The following is a 20,616-nucleotide window of genomic DNA, read 5'->3' on the forward strand; positions in this document are numbered from 1 at the left end:
GCTACGCGCAAGTCTTAAACACAAAACTGAAGGTTTGCTTTAAAAGAATTGCAAATTGCAATACCACAAACTGGACTGTGCCACTCAGTAAATAACCGGCTAACAAGGGGAATGAGGTTTTTTTCGATATTCGTACTGGTTCTAGATTGAAGTTGGACGGTAGAGAAAATATTGCAGAGAGGACAGTTTTTAAAGGAGCATTGAGCGACTCGTGACATTGAAAGCTTGAGTTATTTTGTACCTTGGTCTGAATGAAAGTGACTTTATGACGTTTGAGTGCACGATGCATAATGAGTAGTTTTGTTCTGGACACGTGCACCAGTCTTGAGATGGGAAAACCTCGTGAAAAGATTTGGTGTAATTTGGGGTTTCGCTTTCGGTTCTGTCGATAGTTTTAGTCTTATTTGCTTCCAATTGTATGTGGAATTCAATGAATGGTTTGACTCGAACATCAACTCCCAACAATTAACATAAATTAAATCAACATATCGTTGCAAAACACGGAAATTGGGTCGTCACGCCAACTGTCTCTACGACAAGAAACATTCATACGATGTTTTGGGAAAAGCTGTAGCTCCAAGCCACATCAACGTGAAAAAAAACCTCTAAAAATACAAATTTATTACACCAAAATATAATTACTACAACTAAACTCCACAGTGCATGCAATATTTGTTTCTGTTCTGCCCCCACACTTATTTTTTTTCTCACACCAAAACCAAACGATTTGTCAAGTTACATGTTCCACTTTATCCATAGCAAAAAATATTCATCTCACTTACAATGAAAGATTTGACATGAGCTTAAAACTTGACCATCACAAGGTAAATGTATAACTCAAAAATACTCAAATAAGTGAGTAAAGTGTAGACTTGGCAGGTAGATGTGATTATGAAGCTTATGAATGGGTATGCTACCACAATTCAGACCATCTTAATCAACACAAAACAGTTAACACTGGTACATCTGTGACTAAACCTGGGGGGAAATTATGCAATTAAGGAACAAGTATATCATTGCTGAACACAGCAAGCATGGTCTAAGGTGGCCATAAAAAATATCCAACCTGTTCAAACGTGGGAAATACAAATACTAAAGTGTTAACACCAGCATTTCCTTCCACTAAGAAATGAAAATACCATTTACCTATCTATAAATTAATTGCGCTGAAAGTAAGCATTATGCAACTTAAGCATGTTTACATGCATGTAAAAATACCCACTGCAAGTATATATTCATTCTTGCAACATGAGGGTGACAAAAAGGTACTTTTGCCATATTTTCAGTTATAAGTGTTTGCCCCTGAACACTTACACAATATAATAGCCTACTGGAAAACCTCCACACTCTTTAGTAAAAAAAGCTGAGAAACCTAAATGTTGTAAGCACGTCCGCTCCTAATCAGTAACTGAAGGGCTCTGCAAACAATAATAATCATAATTCTCTATTTTCCTGGAAAATAACAATTTCAGAACAATAAAACTGACGAAGAAAAGCAAAACTTTTACTTAGAGAGGACAACAATTTTACTTCCCAATTAAAATTTGATTTGGAAATAGAGCAAACAATAATCATGCAGAAACTTCCTAGAAATTCCTCTTTGTCATGAGCTAAATTTCTTTTTCTCTGCTTGGACTTCTTTAGCTCTCTTCAAAATAACTTCATTTCTCTGTTTTATCTGTTGAATACGCACATCCAGTTCTCGTTCCCTCGCAAACTTTTTTGTTTCCCTTTTTGGAGATCTCTTCTTGTTCAGCTCTTCATTCTGGGTAGCTTTCCTCTCACCTCCTTTCTTCCCTGAAAGTCGAGACCTCAGGTCTGTAAGAATAAAAAAGTTGTCAACTTTTTGTTTTGCATTAGCACTGCATAAATGATAATGATAAGAGATTGTCAGATCCTCCATCCACAATTCCGTACATTACCCAGTCAAACACAAGGAGAATTTGACATTGCATCAAATTTCCCCTAAATAATATTCTGAGCACCTCTTCATTAATATTCCATTGGAAAGTACAAGTCAAAACAACTAAGAATTTTTGATACGCCATATTCCTCAAATAAGTCCCTCGGAGCTAATTGAAGAGGAGGGGCCCTTACTGAAGGGGGGGGGGGGGCTTATTAACCCTTTAATTCCCATGAGAGACAAGACAGCATTTGTCCTTACAATATCAATACAATATCAATACAATATCAACCAGATAAGTGATGAGAATAAAGGAAAATATCAATTTGGGGATAATTAGTTGATCCAATACTACATTCTCTGAACTAACATTATAAGAATTGTATGGTTGACAGTAAGGAGAATTACAAATTTGATCTGGGAGTTGAAGGGTTAAGTTAGCCCCACAACAGGACAACAATTAAGAGAACAGGTAACCCACAAGAAGGAACTCTGTGAGCACATGGAGATAGAAACAAATGTAAGGGACTTTAACTGAAAAGTTACAGTTCTCTTGTACTGATTCTGCTGAAGAGAAAAAAGGTATAAATAAAGTGGCAATAGGAACAGGTCATGCTCTTTGGGTAAGTGAAGTGAAGTGAGGAAAGAGGGGGGGGGTTTTGCTTATTTGAAAGGGGCACTTGTTCAACTTTGTGGCCTTAGGTGTGGGTGGTTTTAAGAGGAAGACACCTCCTAAAGAGCAGGTGCTTATTTGAGGACATAAGATACTCGCAATGCTTGGTTGCAGAGGCCTTCCTTGGGTAGGTCCCAACACTAAAGAAAGCTGACATGTAAATGTACCAACTAACCTTTGGATTTTACAATTATTGCACCATCCACATCCCTCTGAACTGTACGCTTTGAAGTACTTTTGCTTTCACTGGCACCATGTTTAATTGTTGGAGCTCCTCTAACTTTGGACATTTTCTCAGTGTCACTTTTATCCTGATTTCTCGTCTCTTTTCTTGGTGATGTTGACGAGTGTGTTGTAGTAATTTTATCTTTACTTTTATCTTTCCTTTCCATATGTTTTTTAACGTCACTTTTCATACTCTCTCTTTTGTCTGATTTTTCTATATTTGACTCGACTAGTTTCCTAGTTCTTCTGCTCCTTGTTCGTGAGTCTGACCTGGAGTGAGAAAGGTGATGCCTATTATTTTGGCTGTCTCTAGAAATTCTTTCATGTTTTCTGTCTCTACTACGACTCCTCTGGCGATGGCTATAATTTTGCCTTCTATGAATTCTATCTGTTGATGGTGAATGCGACCTTCTAGGAAGATGTCTTTCCTTAAACCTGTTGTGTAAGTGTGGATCTTGCAGTCTGTCACGTGAACGCGAGTGACTGTGGTATGAACGCAATGAAGTACGAGATCTTTCTGGTGAGTGGGAACGTTTTTTCCTGTCACTTTCTTTGGAGTTACTTCTCCTTCTCTTGCGGCAATCAGTAGGTATTTTTTTCAATCCTACTCTAGATTTCACAGTAGGAGGATTCTCCTCCTCTTCTTCAAAATCACTGTCCTCATCCTCAATACTGAGCTGATCAAAGTCCATTTTCTCCTCATTCTTAGTCTCTGATTTCAACTCTATCACAAGTGGCTTTGTTTCCATGTCATTACACATCTTGGCCTTGCTTTCATGAATGATAGCTTTCTCACTAAAAGTTGTGGCCTTGTTTTCATGATTGGTATCATTCTCACTACAAGCTGTAGCCTTTTTTTCATGACTGGCATCTTTTGCACTACAAGCTGTGGCCTTGCTTTCAAGACTGATAGCTTTGTTACCACTAGTTTTAGCCTTGTTTTCAAGACTGACAGCATTGACTGACACAATTTCATTGCATTTTTGTATCACTTGTTTGCTGTTTAGGTTCTCCTTATCTTTGTCCTTCGACTTTTCCTTTGGTGGTAAATCTTTACTGTTTTGAAAGTTTGATGAAGTTACAATTCCTTGTTTCTCTCCAGTAAGAGGTTTGGAAGTGCTTTTCTTTCCTTCTTGTAGACTTGTGACAGTTACATTAGTACTTGTTTCACTTTTGGAAATAGCTTGTTTTAGTTTGCCTTTATTAACAGGTGCTACCTTTGTTTTTATATTTGCTGGAGAAGTAATCACTGTTACAGATTCCACCACAGGGTTATCTCTTTTGCTGACTTTTTCCTGAGGCACTTGACTCCCATTTGAATGATTTCTGTCCACTGTTTTTGTTTTACTCTCAATATGATTGTCCTTCTCTTCTTCACTGTCTGACCGACTGACAATGATGCGTTGCAAGGATAGCAAACTATTCTTATTTATACTTTCACTAACACCTCCGTCAACTTGGTTTAACTCGCTGTTATTATCAACTTCGTCATCTACAATTTCCAAATTGACACCAGAGTTCACAATGAGTGACTCATTGGCAATAGTAATACTGATGTCATTTGAGATACTGATTTCATTGTCAGAGTCCGCCATTTCATCTTCCAACTGTTCTGAATTATTTTCCAAATTATCCTCTGAGTCTCTGTTCATTTCTTCCTCATCTTCATCATCATTTGAGATATTTTCAAACTCATCTTCATCAGTGAGAATATCATGATCATCAACATCCTTCTGATCTGAAAAATTGTCATTTTCAGCAGCAAACTCCTCCATCAAAATGGTATCATTTCTAACATTATCATCTTCACTTAGACCACCATCTGAATCCTCTTGATTCTCCATTTCTGGATCATCTTTAGGGGAATCACTCTGAAAATCATCATCACTACCTGAATTAACAAGATCCAAGTCACTCTCATTATCTCCTGACTCGTGGTATGACTTCTCACTCAGGTCAATTTCTTCATAATCTGTACTTGATGAGGAGAAGCTGTCCTGTCTTTCAAGAGCAACTATCTGCAAATCACATTTTTCTTCTCCTGCTAGACTTACATGTCGCGTATCCCCCACATCTGCTGAAGCTGATTGTCGTTTCCCATAAGAATTCTGCAAATATAACATTTTTTCTTAGTAGGGGTAGTTCAGTGTATTGAGTACTAATGCAACAACGATGTACTAGCAAAGGTTATTATGTGCTATTAACCATTTACACCCTAGCATCAACATCTTAATCCTCCATACTCTTCAACAAGGATAACTTGTTAAACAATCAAAGCTTCTTAGGTTGGTAATCATTTCCTTTTATTCACAGGTTCTTAATGAAAGACTGCGTTAGGAGAAATTAGATACCAATCACTTTTAAGGTTTAAAGGGTTAACATGTTTTATTATGCAGTAAGACTAGTGATACTACTTCTGTATGTCTACTCATTGACATGACGGTGCTGTTACCTTGCAGAATGACTGTGCTAGGAAATAAATATTATACTGGCAAATAATTCATTTCATTATATGTCTCAGTTAGCATGTGAGCTATGATTGGTCAATTTAGTGGGCCGTATTTCGCTGTACAGCCCACTAAATTGAAAAGTTTATTTCAATTGAAATCTTCTCCCTGTAATTGAACTTAGGGATAAAATAAATATCTTATTACCTTTATTTCTCAGTAAGTATTGTATATGTTATAGAACCTGGTGTCTGTTTTGCTCAGTCAATAACATACAGTTTGAAGCTGAACTTGCTTTAAAAAAAAGCATTTATATGGACAGTAATAAAAGAGCAAGTTTGTCCTTGATGTGACAAGTAAACAGATTCACAGGAAGTTCGCTGATGAGCTGACACATAATTAGCAGTCCTTTTCTCACCTTTGTGCCCAGGCTCTTTAGGGCAGCCAGCCGCAATGTTTCCAGATCATCAAAGTCCTCAACATCATCATCATCATCATCTTCATCAATGCTTTTGACAATCCTTCTGTTGGGCTACAATAGTAAAAAGACATCCAAGTCAGAACAGAGGTTCTATATTTCCCTTACACTGCAACTCTCATCTACAAGAGTTTAGCAAGTTTAACCTTACACACCTTACCAACAGTATGCATATTCTCCATACCATTCTTATACATTTCCTATAGTGCTGACAAGGAGAATATGATAAACAATCAAGAGGCCTCTTTAATTGGTGATCATTTCCTTCATTCTCCTGACTGCAAATGTTTGACTCAGGAGTGATAACATACAGAAAAAATCAATGCTGGTCACTCTAGAGGGTCAAATAAAAGGGTTGACAGAAACTTTCATGGAAAAATACCCCTTTTAAAACATTTTTTTGAGTTATGGTTTCTTTTAAAGTATAACTGAGCTAATCAAAACTATAACAAAATTCTTGAATGTGATTGGTCATCACCAGCCTGATTTGAGCATTAATAGGACAGAGTACACATCATGCTTGTAATTGGACAGTGTAATAGGACAGTTAAAGGGACGGTTAACACGTCATGCCTATGTAAGTGGACAGAACGTGTCATGAGCGTGCGCTGTTGTCTCACATTTTGCTAAGTTAACAGTTGATTTTTTTAAGAAAATGTAAAACTGATTTCTAGTTTCTTTCTCAAATTTTGTCATAGTTTTGATTAATTGGTTACAGTTCTTTGTGTTGTCCAATTCTGTCTGTAATCATACTTGTGACTAACAAATCTGACTCCCGCTTCGTGGTCATCTAATTTTGTTTAGCACTCGTATGATTACAGACCGAATTGGACTCTACTCGGTCCTAATACCATTATTAATCTTAGCGGCTCCACTTAAGCTTAGACTGGTAGCAATAAAATGGTTTAATTTCACCCTGTCTTAATTGTTGACTACTGTGAAGACAATTTAAAAACTTTTCACTAGAAAAAGGAAAGGTAACACGCGCTGCAGCGCATAATACTTCTACATCCTCCGGTTACATTTCTTTCCCCTGTCGGTTTTACCTTGTACTATTACACGGCAGTATAAACAAGCGGCCTAATTTTAAAATTAAGATAATGAATTTGATTAGAAATTGCAATAAAAAATCTGTGGTACAAAGGATTCAAGTAGCGTACCCAACCTAATTTATCGCGTTGGAAATGCAACACTTAACAAACAAATGGAATAAACGACAAGCATCTAGATACCGCGAAACAAAAACTTCAAACCGAATTTGCACCAGACACGCACGGAAGACTTTACCTCAAATTCTTTTGAGACTGCAACCCTGTAAAGGTCTCGTCTGAAAACGTCGTACTCATTCTACGAGTAAAAGCATAAGTGAGGATTTAATTTAGAAAAGGGTCAATCAAACAAAGTCACTAAGGACGACAGTCGTTTTCTGCCAAATACCTGCTCCAAGGCGTCCATCTTGAATCTTTCCCTTCCGACACTTCGGATCTCGGTGCGCATTACTTTGCGACAATAACCGCTGATAAGTAGGCGCGGATATTATTTTTCGACTGACACGAACAAGAAAAAAACGTGCCTTTAGTACATTTAGTTCTTTTCCCTTTATATATCAAATTTTTGCTACTTTCAACTTAATGAAACCTGGCCCAGAACCTAACACCCTTCCCCCAACTACTAGGCTTGTCCCGATTGTGGCCGTAAAATGCTGGAAATGTCTGAAAATTGCTAAAAAATTGCCGAAAATCCAGAAAGTCCCATTGAAAAGTCCTATTCCATTCACGCAGTAAAGTGGCGCGCGATACTAAATTTTTTATCACATACTTGTTATAGCCACACTTTTGGATATGCTGAAAGTTTATTCTATTGTAAAAGCAGTTCAACCCTAAGTCAAATCCCAGTAGTCTTGTTCGAACTAAGAATATCCTTTAACAACAGGTGCCTGAATAGAGATTATTTATTTCATAATGCGCCGATCAACTCGAGACTACATTCCCCCCCCCCTCCCCCGGCAACCCACGGGTATTTTACCGTCGTCCATGCCCATGGGGTGGGGAATTTTAACCTTGCCTGGCTGGGGTGGGGAATTTGATACAGAAGTACCAAGTCTTTCTAACAGAATACAAGAGTTACATCTTTCAACATGGAGGCGTTTAAGGTAAATAGTCCACTTTCGTGTGCGAATGATTCAGAAGAAAAGAACTACGAGGCTTCGGTTTTAAAGCTTAGTTAATGTGTAGATAATCAAGTTGAGGGTTTGCCTTTTGAAAAAATTTTTGGTATGGCATTCGAACAGTTTTTACCCCAGAGGCGGGAATTTGAACAAACAAATCTTCAAATGCCCGGGGAGTAAGCCGGGGGAGCGGGGTGGGGAGGGGGAGTATGATGAAGTTTCGAATTTATAGACCCATTATCAAAAGTTAAATACATAGTAAACAGCATCACGAGTCATTAATAGATGACAAGTTCAACAATCACATAACCAAAACAATAGCTGTTAACAGCGCTCACCCAAGGTTAAATTTCAATCCGGATTTCTTTATTCCTTTGATCAAAACCCTTTTCCCTATTCTGTTTAGAGCGTAATTTCTCAGAGAAAAAGAGTTCTATAACAATCAGTCTTTCCTTAAATAATTCCTACACCATGATGTCTGTTTTGAAAACTGCAAGAAAACAGATAGTTCACCGAGCTTGCTAAATAGGTATGTTAAGCCAATCTTACCCCTTCTATGCACTGGTACTAACTACGCACGTCATTTCATCGGTTCACGGTACATTTTGCGGTAGCGGGAAGCAAGGGTTTTCAAAAAATACTTGTTGGGTAAAACGTTTCGAGAGTATTGAAAAATAAATTGTAAACAAGATCGCGCAGTTTTAAACAGCATCGACTCACAACGTTCCTCGAGTCGTTAAATCAGGCGCATGAGTTGTATCAAGGGGGTAAGTTTCTAAAGAAACTGTGATGCTGCGTCGGTGGGAGAATATAGCAGGGTAGTTTAGAATTATCAACAGAGTTGATAACGTAAATTGGCCATTGTAAAGGGTTTAAAAGCTGACGTTTCGAGCGTTAGCCCTTCGTCAGAGCGATTGCTGTATCCTCGAGCAGCGGCCTTCGTGGTAATTTGTACACTAGGATTATGCTATAAAAAATATAGCTGACTGTTTCCTTACTCGGAACTGGTTAGATCAAATGACCACCACAAACCGTATAATATTAAGCCAAGCTTTAATAATTATTCGATCTAAAAGAAATACATTTATAATTCGCAATCAGAACAAACGCAAATCAAGTCTTAATCTCGCAGCTAAGTTAAAAAACTTCAATGTAAACTTACTTCTGTGGCGGGTCGTTACAACAGTCTCACTTTACAGGTTAGCAGATTCTCCAGGTAAGCGGATTTAGAGACAGAAAAAATGATAACAAAATAACTTCTCTCTCACTTCGACTCCGGTGAAAAACTGACTTAAAACATAATAATCTAACGCTTTTAAATCAATCTATAGAATTTATGTCAATCACGAATCTTGTCGTTAAGTAAATCTATCAACAAGAGGCAACGCCTATTTGATAAACGACACACTCCCTGTTCTCGTTCAGGAGGAAAAGACCATCGTACCGGTATACCTCGCCATTGATTGAAAAACAATTCGTTAATTTTGGAATGCGTGCACCCTTATTAGTTTGATTACGTGATTTGTATGCGCAATACAGGATGCGCATTGCATTATTGAGGAATCACCTAAAGTCAATTACAAACGAACCTAAAAATTCAAGTTCCCAATAGTGCGTAAATCCAAACACACATAATGCAAATCTTTTTCAGAGTCTGATACTTTCATTACTGTTTCTTCTGGCTACTTAAATACAAACCTAGTCTCGTACTTAGACCTCCCACGGTGAAGTGGTGGCAAGAATTTAGTTTAAGTTAAACGGTAGGATCTGGGTACGAGATTAATGCGATTCCGCCTTGCGGTTTCATATTGGCTAAGCGGTGATTGGCGAAACACCTAATTGAAAATGGTCTTCCTTCTTAAGCCGCTCGCAGCTTCACTGCCATACACTCTGGCGCACCGATAAACCTGAATCTAGAAACTGAAGAGTTCCTCATATGACAAAGATGAATTTATTTGCAACCGAACAAGCAGATGTATGACTGGAATATATTTAATGAAAAAAAAGATTGCTTGAAACTAATCCAGCCTAATGCAAAATCTACAAGAGAACTGTGATATCTTCTTATATGTCGTACTCTTCTACAATCGGAACGGCGAATGCACATTCTGTTTCGATGCCCAGGTTGTAGTCTCCCCGGCATCCACCTTGGTAACTGGATGTTACGATTCTAAACCAGCCTCTCTCTCCCCAGGGCACGCCCCAGGAATTGCGCACAATCCAGTATTCTGTACCATTTTCAACACCCCAGCCAGCGACTGACACACAGTGGTTTAACTTTAGGAATTTATTGTATTCTTTGTAGATCCCTCCTTGATACTTATTTTCAAAGGTTTTAGTCGCCATGATAGCACAGGAAATAGGGCCCCGAGCGTAAATTTCGGCCTTCATCTCCTCACGTCCTCTTACAACGCCTACAACAGCATTGGGAGAATTTGTACGGAGAGGATTTGTTATTATCACGTTAAAAGTTATCAAATATGTTAATTACTTTATAAAAAAAACTGAGATATTACAGGCGCCTCCCTGATTGGTCAAAATCTATTGTTTATTGAACTGGTTAACCCACAGAAATTGAAACATTTTAAGTTTATTTTATAAAAGCAATAGTTTGCACTTTCTATCTTAATTTGAAACGTTTGCCAGAGCCGCGTGATTTACAAACGTTTTTCGTGTTCTCCCGACATCCCACGTAGGTTATTACACGGTACACCGATAGAAAGTGAGGTCATTTGCTTAATTATTGGTCACCTTCAAATCATCCACTTACCGTATTCACTGACTCTCCATAAGGTGTAGTTTTTTATAGCATAGCATTTTTGAGGGGTACAGGTTCCACACTGATTGAATGGCGTGCATATCTGGTCTTTGGCTTGATAATTGTTACACGTTTCATCTGGTATACCATGTTCATGAGCGTAACGATACACACTCAGTGAACCACCACCTCTGCAGCTGCCAGCTTTCCCTGTTGTATCATTATTTTTTAATTCATTGTTAATAAAGCAACCGTCAAATAAGTGGTGGAAATAATCCGAAATTGTTTCGGTTTTGGTTTCGAGCACTTTTCTATTATGGGTGCCATAGAGCCAAAGCCAAATTGTTGACATGGACCAATCAGAAGAAAGGAAAATACCTTTAAGAGCCAATCAGAACTCAAAAGAAAACAAGCAAACTGCTTAAAGCGCGGGAAAACGCGGGCGACCAAGTTGTGTTTTGTTTTAGCTAGTTTGCATCTCATTGATTGAAAGGATAGTGCGAATTTTATGGACTAATCGCAGAGCGAGGTACAGCAAAACCAAAGGAATGCCAAATTACTTTTTAAGCTCAATTGAAAATTTCATTAATTTGCCATGAAATTGATGCAGAAAACTAATGCCTTTTTGTGAACCAACCAGATTCCGAGCAAACCAATCATGGCCTCTCACTCGTGTTTTCGCACACTTAAATCAGTTTGCTTGCTTGTTTGTTTGTTTGTTTGTTTGTTTAGTTCTCATTGACTGTAAGTGATATATTCCTTTTGATTTGCTGTTGTGATTACTTCGGATTTGGTTTTGCGACACTAACCAGAAAATTATTCTAACAGGTGGAGTGGAAGAGGAGGTGAGTGATACTTTCCATTCACTTCCGAACGAGCCAATCAGCGCGCGCGAAAAGTACTATTCACTTGAGTGGTGTATATTAATGCCACATAGTATACACTTAAACAGTGGAGTAGATCTGGGTACGAGATAGCGTTTGAGGCGCGCTCTGGTTGGCCACCCATACTTTGAATATCCTTCGCTATTCACCTCTGAGCGACTCACGTAGGATTTGCGCCCGAAAACGTTGTAGTCGTTGCAGGAATAAATGAGTTAAAATAATCTTTTAGCTATATTATGCCACCGTTTTAGTATATACTAGAACAACTATTCACCTCAGTGTCGGTGGCAGGTGGTGGATATTTACCTCGCAGATTCGCGCCTCGATAAACATCCACCACGAGCCACCTCCACTCCAGTGAATGGTCGTTAACTATCGAGGGATGTCACTTTCTTAATTCTGATTGGCTAAATTTTCAAGCATGCATTTGAGTCTAAGCAGCATAGTTCTATAAAAAAATAATAAAAAAAATAATATAATAATGATGTACTTGCACAAAAAGATACGAAAAGTGAAAATCAAATCAACAAACAAAATAAAATATGACCAGAAAATAAACGGCTATGTGGTTATCATACAAATTTCTTTTGGACCCAAATTAGTCGCGTACTCAGACCTTCCACGGCCAAGCGGTTATGAGGATCCAACATTTTAATTACAGTTAAAAGGTAGGATCTGGGTATGAGATTAGGCCCACATATTGACCACAACTTGCTTACCGCAATCTATGACATTCTGGACTGACAGGAGGTTACTTGGCCACTTTCCCTTGCGTAGGATGTTGATTCTGTCTGATATTGAACTGGTTGATCCAAAAGCCCAACAGGAGCCACAATATTGGGGAATGTGTTGATTCCGTGTCACACTGGCCAGGTTACCTTTCCCGGGAATGTCTCTCAAATCCCACTGATTTGGAATTGAATCGGCAGTAAGGTACTCATGCGGCCGGGGAGTCTTGCTGGTAAAATAAAAAACAGAACCCATTTTGATTGACGTTTGTAGGACCGAGACTAGAGTACACGCAAAGACCATTCAGAGAGGGGAAACTATCACGAAGGGAAAACTGGAACGCAACGTATGAACGAGCAAACTGCCTAAAGGGTGGGATGAAGCGTGTGACCAATTTTTGAAAAATCTGAGTGGCCAGAAATGCACACCCTCAAAATCGCGTAACGTACTTTGATGCACTTGACGACTTTTTCTCACCGATCGCGGCTCATGTGATCACCAACGAATTTCCTGGAATTCTCTGGCCGCAACAGAAAGTATCCAAGAGAAGTCTCGAGGTGGATTTATACGTTTTAATAAACAAGGTTAAGAGTGCTGACAACAGTTCGGTTTACGAAAACTATAGGAGGTGTGTTTCCGGACACGTTGTCATACTTCTGTAGTCGAAGCTTAGATTACACGATTGCGTAATGTGAGTCCCAGTCCCCGACACGAAATCGCCGATATCTTGTATGCCAGATATTGGAGATTTTATACGCCGATCGCGGCGATTGGCGATATCGCAATCGCTGCACCGAGTACACCTGGCGATTTCGGTGATCGACGCATAAAATTGCCAAGTGTGTTGCCGGCTTAATGAGCGATTCGCGAAAATTTCATGAGTTGAAATTTATTCAGTTTTCCGTTGAGTTATCAAAAAGCGATATTTAAAGGCGTTTCCCCCTTTAGAATCAGCACTTAAATTAAAGTGTCCCGTATATCCATTTTCAACCACTTCCTTACGCATTCGTCTCTTAGTTTCGATTTCAAGGTATCCGTTTTGATGAGTAATCAAAAGGTTTAAAAAGTCCAAACACAGTCAAGATGATGACCATCGAGGGGACAAAATCAGGTGCACGTTTAAACTGCTTCAGTCAAACAGTTTGATTTCAACTGAAAGAAAGTAAGCTTCTTTTCATCTAAACTGCATGAAAGAACGAAAAAGTGCGCATCAGAAAGTAAACGTACATGACTTCCTCTATGCCTTCGTCAAAACTTGGGCTGTAGCAGGTCTGGAAATCTTTAGCGGCAGAACTTCCGATAGCCAAAGTAAGTCCCAAGAATATTAAGTACCCGAAAAGAAACTTCATTCTTGCAAGAAATACCGTGGCTCCTTACAGCAACGTTTTAACAGCTAAAATGTCTTATACAAGGTCGGAATAAACCTCACTGCACTGAAATCCTGTTCTAATCACTAGCAAATCGTATGCAAGTCACACGACCATCAGAAGAATTTCTGTGAAAGGATCTTTGGGTGTAAGATGAGACCTCGAGATGGTTGTGAGAATAACGTGATTTATTATATCTCTCTGTTAGCACGTGCGCAATACTTAATTGAAAAGTTTGTTTCAGAGAGACTGAAACAAACCTTCTCACCCTGTTTGTTTTTGGTACGGTTAGCGGGTGGACTTTGATGTCAAAAGTGACTGATATGGATTAATTTCCTAGCAACAGACACCCACCAAGAATGAAAAGGTATTAACGGTCGAGAAATGTTGCCAAAAGTTTGACTCTAGTAGAAACAAGTGCTCCTAGCCTCAGTAACACAAAATTAATTTATAGCAAGATAATCTCGGGGTGAATCCGAACACTCCGGTTGTTTCCGGGGAATAGTCCCAAACCGTTTATTTTCTCCAAAGCCGAAAAATTCAAACTAACCAAGTTTGGTCCGAGTACCACTAATACACTACCCACTAACCTCACTTACTTGAGCCGAACTGACGATTATTGGCCCTCGGACCACGCTGTACTCGGCCCTTACTGCCTCGACATCAGACCAATAATTCCCAGTGCGACCCTCGCGCTCGGTCTGGAGAAGTTATTATTCAGTTCTTAACAACATAATTTCAAAAGCTTTCAAGAACAGAATGCAAAGCTTTTAATTGTTTATTTTTGACATTCCCTGGGTATAATATTTACTATCAGGGTTTTTGGTGAGATTTGGGTAAGACAATGATCATGTAAAAAAGTTACAATGATATGTACACTCTGTGTTTGAGTATTATTGTGCAATCACAAAAATTACTTAAATTACATTGTAGGCCTGCAAGGTCAGGATGTGTCTTTAGTACAGTCCATTCCTAATATACATTACAAAACACAGAAATAGTCATTTTTTTCTGCGACTTTACCTCACTTTGCTCATTAAATCAGTTGTCTGCTGATTGTACAGTAATAGAAAAATAAATTAAGATATTATTTTGCAAAGTTACATGATCTTAGGTTTGCTGATCTACACCTAAATGCAGAGACATTTTCATGGGAAAAAAAGCTAAACGCAAACAAGGAAAAACCCACACAGGAATTGATTTTGCAAATTCATATCATTCATCTTATATAGGGTGTAGTCTGGAAATTACTACATTTAACAAATAAATCTAGGAGATCTGTCTCGGTTAACTTAAATCAACTTAACTTGTAATTAAAAGTAAGGAAATTTTTTATTCTGATCAATTCCCATTTGGATTTTTTCCCTTTTTTTAAATTACTTTCTCTTTGATGTTATTGCAACTAGGTGAAAGTAGAACTGTGATATACTTATGATGAGAGTTTTTAGGAAATAGAATTGTTGCTTACTACAGTTGTAGCAATTTATCAGAAAGTGCATTATTTTTTAAAAAAAGGTTGCCATAGTACATGCAAGCTAGGATATCGTGGGGTGGTTTGTTAAGTTAGTGAGAAGCACAGAGCAGTTTTTCATTTATCCACTGCAGCTTAAGCAATCAGGATTGTCCCGAGAGCATGCCAAGACTTCTGTGTTCTCCTTTTTGGTTTTAGCTGTCTTCTTGAGGGTTTCTTGATCAACTGTAAACTGGATTGCATTAGCAGCAGGGCGTGAACGCAAGTAGTACATTCCAGTCTTCAGGCCCTGCAAGATGCAACAAGCAGCCCATCATTCATTGGGTCATATTTAAGACACCTACCAAAGTCACTCTAGCTATGTTATCATGCAGTGTTTCATTTTTATTTCAAATCCTTTAACTCTGAATATAAATTCTTCCCTCATGCTGCTACACATTTCCATGTCAATTGGTAACAAGAATTTTGAGTTAGGTTGATAGAACAACTTCTATTGTATAACCTAGAGTTCTCTTATCACCTGTTTGCTGGATAATATATGGATATTATGAGAAGTTACATGTTTATCACTAATGGGAGTTAAAAGTTAAGAGACAACCCTCAGAATGCTTCTCTCCATGAGGGAATATTTAAATAAAACTGCCAAGTTGTCAAGGGGTTGACTCGTTCCTCTATACCGCTCTGTAATATACTCTTAATCCTCCCCCCTCACTGGCAATTGATTGGCAATCATTTTTCTATACTATATTGGAGACAACTGTTCCCCCTGAAATCCATGCAACCCCCCACCCCCCACCGTCAGGTGATAAATAATGGCTGGCTCCTTATTTAACAATTAGGAGCCCCTATGATTAGGTAGAGGCCGTCTAAATGCACCAAGCAAAGTCTGCTAGAAGAAAACACATTGAAAGCCAGTTCAATTAGCATTCTATCCAAGAGGCTTCCAGGAGTTACAACACTCCATGTTGATGAAATCAAGAGAAGCTAGGCTCACAAGAATCTATCATTCAACTAACTCAACAAAATATTCATGCTCTGGAAAATGAACATATGGCACATGTCTAATGTGACAACACCATTCATAAAAAAAACATTTACCTTTTTCCAGCCATAAAAATGCATGCTTGTTAGCTTGCCATAACTGGGTTCAGCAAAGAACACATTGAAGGACTGGCTCTGGTCAATGAAAGCTCCTCTGTCCGCTGCCATGTCTACAAGAGTTCTCTGAGAAATTTCCCAAACTGTCTTGTACAAAGGCTTTAAGTCATCAGGGATCTCATCAATGTGCTGTAGTGAAGAACAAAGGACACCTTTTTACTTTGTGTCATAAAATTCTTTGATTACTCCAAAGAAAATAAGTAAATCGATTAAATAATGAGTGGACAATCTGACTTTGTTTGTGGCTTGTATATGCAGTTTAAAAACTGCACATATCTAATGCAAGGTTTTTAATAAGAAATGTAGTTGCAGGAAAAAAGTATGTCGTAACATGAGACTTTGAAAAAAATAAACGCAGGGCATTGAAATTTGGCCAGAGAATTCTCCAACCTCCACTGCCTAATATACACCTAACAACTGTTGATCAAGAAAGCCCATTTGTCGTCATTGGGTACTAAGCAATCAGTCAGTCAGTTAGGAATCTTCTTTGTGGAGGTTGTTCATGACCTGTACCATTTCACAAATACCTGAATGGATCCATTTGCAGCTATGATTTTGTGCTTCAAAGTCTCATTCCAGAGTCCTCTTTCAGTCAAGTCCTTCAACAGATGATGGTTTACAATCTACAAGATAAAAAGACATTAACTGCAATGAGCCTTTATTTTCACTACCAATACTGTATACAGTGTTCTCCTTTTCAGGCAGTAACCGGTAACATTTACCACCCGTAGTATTGTAGTACCATTTAAAACTGCTTGGAAATCTTGTAAAAGGATTGCTTTACTGGTTTGAAAATTTATTTTACCTGTCATGCTTAAAATAAGGGAGAATACTGTGTATATCATTGTTTTTCTACAACAATCAAGAATGTACCTGAAACTCTCCTGAGAGAACGCGTCGAGTGTAGATGTTACTCGTGTAAGGCTCAAAAGACTCATTGTTGCCAAGGATCTGTGCAGTGGAAGCTGTTGGCATTGGTGCAATCAACAAACTATTCCTTAATCCATACCTAAATAAACAACAAAAAGTAATAATCCATCAAGTTGTCAAATGGAATGTTCTTATCAAATTATATGATTAACAGACACCCTGTTATAGAAAATGTCGTTGTTCATTATGGTTTTTCAGATAAGTGAAATGTTAAATACTTTGTCTCCCAGTGTGGAGTCAGGCTATCAAATGCATTAAGGGGGTAAGTTTGTCAAAAAACTGCAGTGCTGTGTTGGTGGGAGAGTATAACAGGTAATTAAGTGTTAACAACTGAGTTGAAAACATAAATTGACCACCATAGAGAGTTTAAAGGCTGTCGTATCAAGCGTTAGCCCTTTGTCAGAGTGATTGCTGAGGGTTAGCACTCAAAATGTCAGCCTTTGAACTCTTAAAAGTGGTCAATTTACATTTTCAACTCAGTTGTTAACACTAAAATTACCTATCAAATGTATTGATCATGGTGTTTTGACTGCTACACTGATAGTCTTAGTCAGGCAACAAAACTTTAAGAATTAAAGGATTTTGACAGCCATATTTCATTAACTAAAAAAATGAAAATCTTACTTTTTTATTTCTGCCTTGAGAGCTGCCCAATCCCACAAATCAGATGGAGTGACATTCCAAAGATCATACTGAAGTTTCTTTAGAAGTGAAAAAGATTATAAATGTTAACCCCTTAACTCCCATGAGTGACCAAGACAGAATTTCTCCTCACAATATTAAAACAAAACCAGGTAGACAAGAGATGAGAACAAAGAACAATACAAACTAGGCAAATATAAGTTGATCTAATATCAAGTTCTCGTAAAATAACATCATCAGAAATGTATAGCACAAGGTAAGGAGAATTACAAATGAAATCTTGGGAGTGGGAGGGTTAATAAGTGAAGGAAGTCAGAGTGGGTGCCTTTATCCTTTATTCCCCAAAAGTGATAAGAATCTAATTTCTCCTCACAGTATCAGCCCTGAATCAAATATTAAGGTCTTGAGAAAAAAAGAAAATGGTGACCAACTAAAGAAGTTCTGGGTTTTTAACCCTTTAACTCCCGGAAGTGATCAACATGTGACTTCTCCCTATAATATCCATACATTGACCAGCAAGCAGGTAATGAGAATGCTCAAACTTATCAGGTTAAAGTTGTTATCTTGATCTAATACTAAATTCTTGCAGCTATTACACATGGAAATGTGTAGTAGCTAGAGGGGAGATTTAACAATCAGATCCTTGGGAGTTAAAGGGTTAAACAAATTTTCATCCCTCTTCATTCCCAGTAGTGACTTGTTACTTTGGTACATCTCTGTCTATGTTTCCACATTGACACGGTGGCCAAGTTCAAATTCTCAAAAAGTCACCTATTGGCAACCTTCAATTGTAAAATGGTTGCTGTAAAAAAATTTTGCTCACCCTTTGATAATTTTACCAAGGATCAATAAATGTTTTCATGTTTTTTTTTTGCAAATCTTTTGGTCACCAATTGGTGCTTTTGGTCAAAATTTTACTTGCCATGGCAACCAACTTGGTTGCAACTTGGGGTGTTGATATTAGATGTACAATCCACTTAAAAAATTATCCTTATTTTTCACCTCTTGATATGGTGAACCTTTACTTTTTGATAACAATCTCTTATCATCACCTAATACAAGATGCAATTAAGTCTAAAGAACATCTTTACCCCTTGGCTTGCAGGTGACCCTTGGTAAGTCTCATACGTCCCTTTTTCTTTAGCCAGTTTGCAGGAAGCCTGTAATAGAGTAAAAAGTATTAGATATTCATCATCTTCTTACGAATGCTGAACAACTAAATCTACAGATGAAAGCAAAGTAGTTATTCTTTAACAATTGGACTACCAATACATGGTTTTCAAGTCCCAACTCAGAGTAGGAAGACAACAGAGGAAAGTTTGGTTTGGGGAACATTTGGTTTTTTCCTTGCAGAGCTTCTTTTGACTAGCCTTGTGACTCTCAAACAATGCATGTCCAAAATAACCTCATAAACCTACAAATGAAAAGCACTTACTGTCAGAGCCCCATAGTAGATTGTCTCAAATATTTTCCTGTTCATATCTCTGGCCTCTTCACTTTCAAATGGATATCTCATTAGAATGAAGGCATCAGCCAATCCCTGAAAGAACAGTAAAGAATTAATCAGCTGTGAAATTTTTTTACTCACACAGTGAGCCTCTAGTGGAATTGTACTTTAAAAAAACTGTGGTGAGTCGCCCAAAAATTAAAACACTATTTTTACCTGAACTCCGATACCAATGGGCCTGTGTCTCTTGTTGGATTTTTCAGCCTGGAAATTCAAACAAAAAAAAAGAGAAAAAGGTAAGTGAGTGAATGCCACAATTTAATGGAAATGATGTAAATAAAAGTTGGCAAAGTAATAATACACCATCTGGAGCAGGAATTTGCATTAGATTATCCCTTTAACTCTCATGAGTGATCAAGGCAGAATTTCTCCTTACAGTATCAATACAACATCAACCAGATAAGTGGTGAGAATCAAGAAAAGTATCAATTTGGGGATAATTAGTTGATCCAATCCTATATTCTCTGAACTAACTTTACAAGAATTGTGTGACCAATGGTTAGGAGAATTACAAATTCGATGTGGGAGTTTAAGGATTAAAAGAACAAAATGTAACAAAAATTGACTCTAAACAAAACTTAATGCAAATTTTACAGGGTGAAAGAAAAAAATTACCAAAAAGACTGAACAAAAGAATTTGAGCACAGCAAAATTTCTCACCCTCTCTAAGTAATATAACAGCCCATAGACAAAAAGGTGAGATACATATATACAAGGCTGTGCTCTTACGGCGCCCGGTCGCCTGAGGCGACTAACATTTGGCCTCGGGCGACTGAAAATATTTTCTTGGTCGCCCGGCCGGGCGACTGGCTGGTGTTGGTTTCTTGATTTACAGTCAAAAAAAAAAAAGACAATGTTGTTCAATCGGGCGCGCGTTGATATTCAAAGGTCGTTCCACGTGAATTTACGTATAACATAATCATCGACTTTGATCGTGACAAGCTGCACAGTTTTCGATTTTAACCGCTTTTCCAAATAGTATTATAATATTTCCTTTAAATTAGGATGGCTCGTTAGTTAGTTTTTGAAAAGCAATTGTTACTTCTGCTCTGACAGGCGTAAAGTACGGTTGACGATTAATAAATCGCTAAATGAACACAGGAGTCGTTCTTTTAAAAGAAAATGTTGTTCCATCGGGCGCGCGTTGATGTTCAAAGGTCGTTCCACGTGAATTCACATGTAGCATAATCCTTGACTTTGAACTTGACTAGCTGCACAGTTTTCGATTTTAACGGCTTTTCCAATAGCATTAAAATTTTTCCTTTAAATTGGGATGG

The 20,616-nt window shown here is 38.0% G+C and overlaps 3 protein-coding genes across 6 annotated transcripts in view; all 3 read right to left on the reverse strand.

Moving 5' to 3' along the window:
• Positions 1 to 604: 604 nt before the first annotated feature.
• On the reverse strand, positions 605 to 7,259 carry LOC113682563 (uncharacterized). The gene is made up of 5 exons (XM_027199729.2): positions 7,164 to 7,259; positions 7,014 to 7,073; positions 5,667 to 5,780; positions 2,752 to 4,909; positions 605 to 1,818 (listed from the first exon to the last, which is right to left on the reverse strand). The coding sequence occupies exons 1-5, from the start codon at positions 7,221 to 7,223 to the stop codon at positions 1,604 to 1,606; spliced, it is 2,607 nt and encodes an 868-aa protein (XP_027055530.2). The 5' UTR covers positions 7,224 to 7,259; the 3' UTR covers positions 605 to 1,603.
• Positions 7,260 to 8,929: 1,670 nt separating this feature from the next.
• Positions 8,930 to 13,794, reverse strand: LOC113682512 (cathepsin Z-like). Its single transcript, XM_089192131.1, has 4 exons — positions 13,492 to 13,794; positions 12,255 to 12,493; positions 10,664 to 10,861; positions 8,930 to 10,307 (listed from the first exon to the last, which is right to left on the reverse strand). Exons 1-4 carry the CDS (start codon positions 13,611 to 13,613, stop codon positions 9,958 to 9,960), a joined length of 909 nt encoding a protein of 302 aa, XP_089048257.1. The 5' UTR covers positions 13,614 to 13,794; the 3' UTR covers positions 8,930 to 9,957.
• A 583-nt stretch (positions 13,795 to 14,377) lies between these two features.
• Positions 14,378 to 20,616, reverse strand: part of LOC113682522 (ribonucleoside-diphosphate reductase large subunit) — a 32,840-nt gene continuing 26,601 nt past the window's right edge. For all 4 annotated transcript variants that reach the window (XM_089192126.1, XM_089192127.1, XM_089192128.1 and 1 more), the window contains 8 exons: positions 19,496 to 19,543; positions 19,268 to 19,372; positions 18,924 to 18,992; positions 17,815 to 17,891; positions 17,134 to 17,269; positions 16,788 to 16,883; positions 16,201 to 16,389; positions 14,378 to 15,391 (listed from right to left, as the gene is read on the reverse strand). In XM_089192126.1, coding sequence (XP_089048252.1) covers positions 15,224 to 15,391; positions 16,201 to 16,389; positions 16,788 to 16,883; positions 17,134 to 17,269; positions 17,815 to 17,891; positions 18,924 to 18,992; positions 19,268 to 19,372; positions 19,496 to 19,543 — 888 coding nt within the window. In that variant the 3' untranslated portion in view covers positions 14,378 to 15,223. The remainder of the gene's footprint in view (positions 15,392 to 16,200; positions 16,390 to 16,787; positions 16,884 to 17,133; positions 17,270 to 17,814; positions 17,892 to 18,923; positions 18,993 to 19,267; positions 19,373 to 19,495; positions 19,544 to 20,616) is intronic.

The sequence above is a fragment of the Pocillopora damicornis genome, chromosome 13 (genome assembly GCF_964200805.1).
Source record: "Pocillopora damicornis chromosome 13, jaPocDami1.2, whole genome shotgun sequence".
Classification (NCBI taxonomy): Eukaryota; Metazoa; Cnidaria; class Anthozoa; order Scleractinia; family Pocilloporidae; genus Pocillopora; species Pocillopora damicornis.

What these genes read in the sequence shown, in the direction of transcription:
- LOC113682563 (XM_027199729.2), bottom strand. Translation starts at nt 7,223, where the DNA reads ATGCGCACCGAGATCCGAAGTGTCGGAAGGGAAAGATTCAAGATGGAC. An exon ending in AGATGGACGCCTTGGAGCAG is followed by an intron (nt 7,074 to 7,163) that starts GTATTTGGCAGA and finishes TTTTACTCGTAG; the next exon opens with AATGAGTACGACGTTTTCAG. An exon ending in TAAAGAGCCTGGGCACAAAG is followed by an intron (nt 4,910 to 5,666) that starts GTGAGAAAAGGA and finishes TTATATTTGCAG; the next exon opens with AATTCTTATGGGAAACGACA.
- LOC113682512 (XM_089192131.1), bottom strand. Translation starts at nt 13,613, where the DNA reads ATGAAGTTTCTTTTCGGGTACTTAATATTCTTGGGACTTACTTTGGCT. An exon ending in GAAGGCATAGAGGAAGTCAT is followed by an intron (nt 12,494 to 13,491) that starts GTACGTTTACTT and finishes TTATTTTACCAG; the next exon opens with CAAGACTCCCCGGCCGCATG. An exon ending in ATGGAGAGTCAGTGAATACG is followed by an intron (nt 10,308 to 10,663) that starts GTAAGTGGATGA and finishes ATGCTGTTGTAG; the next exon opens with GCGTTGTAAGAGGACGTGAG.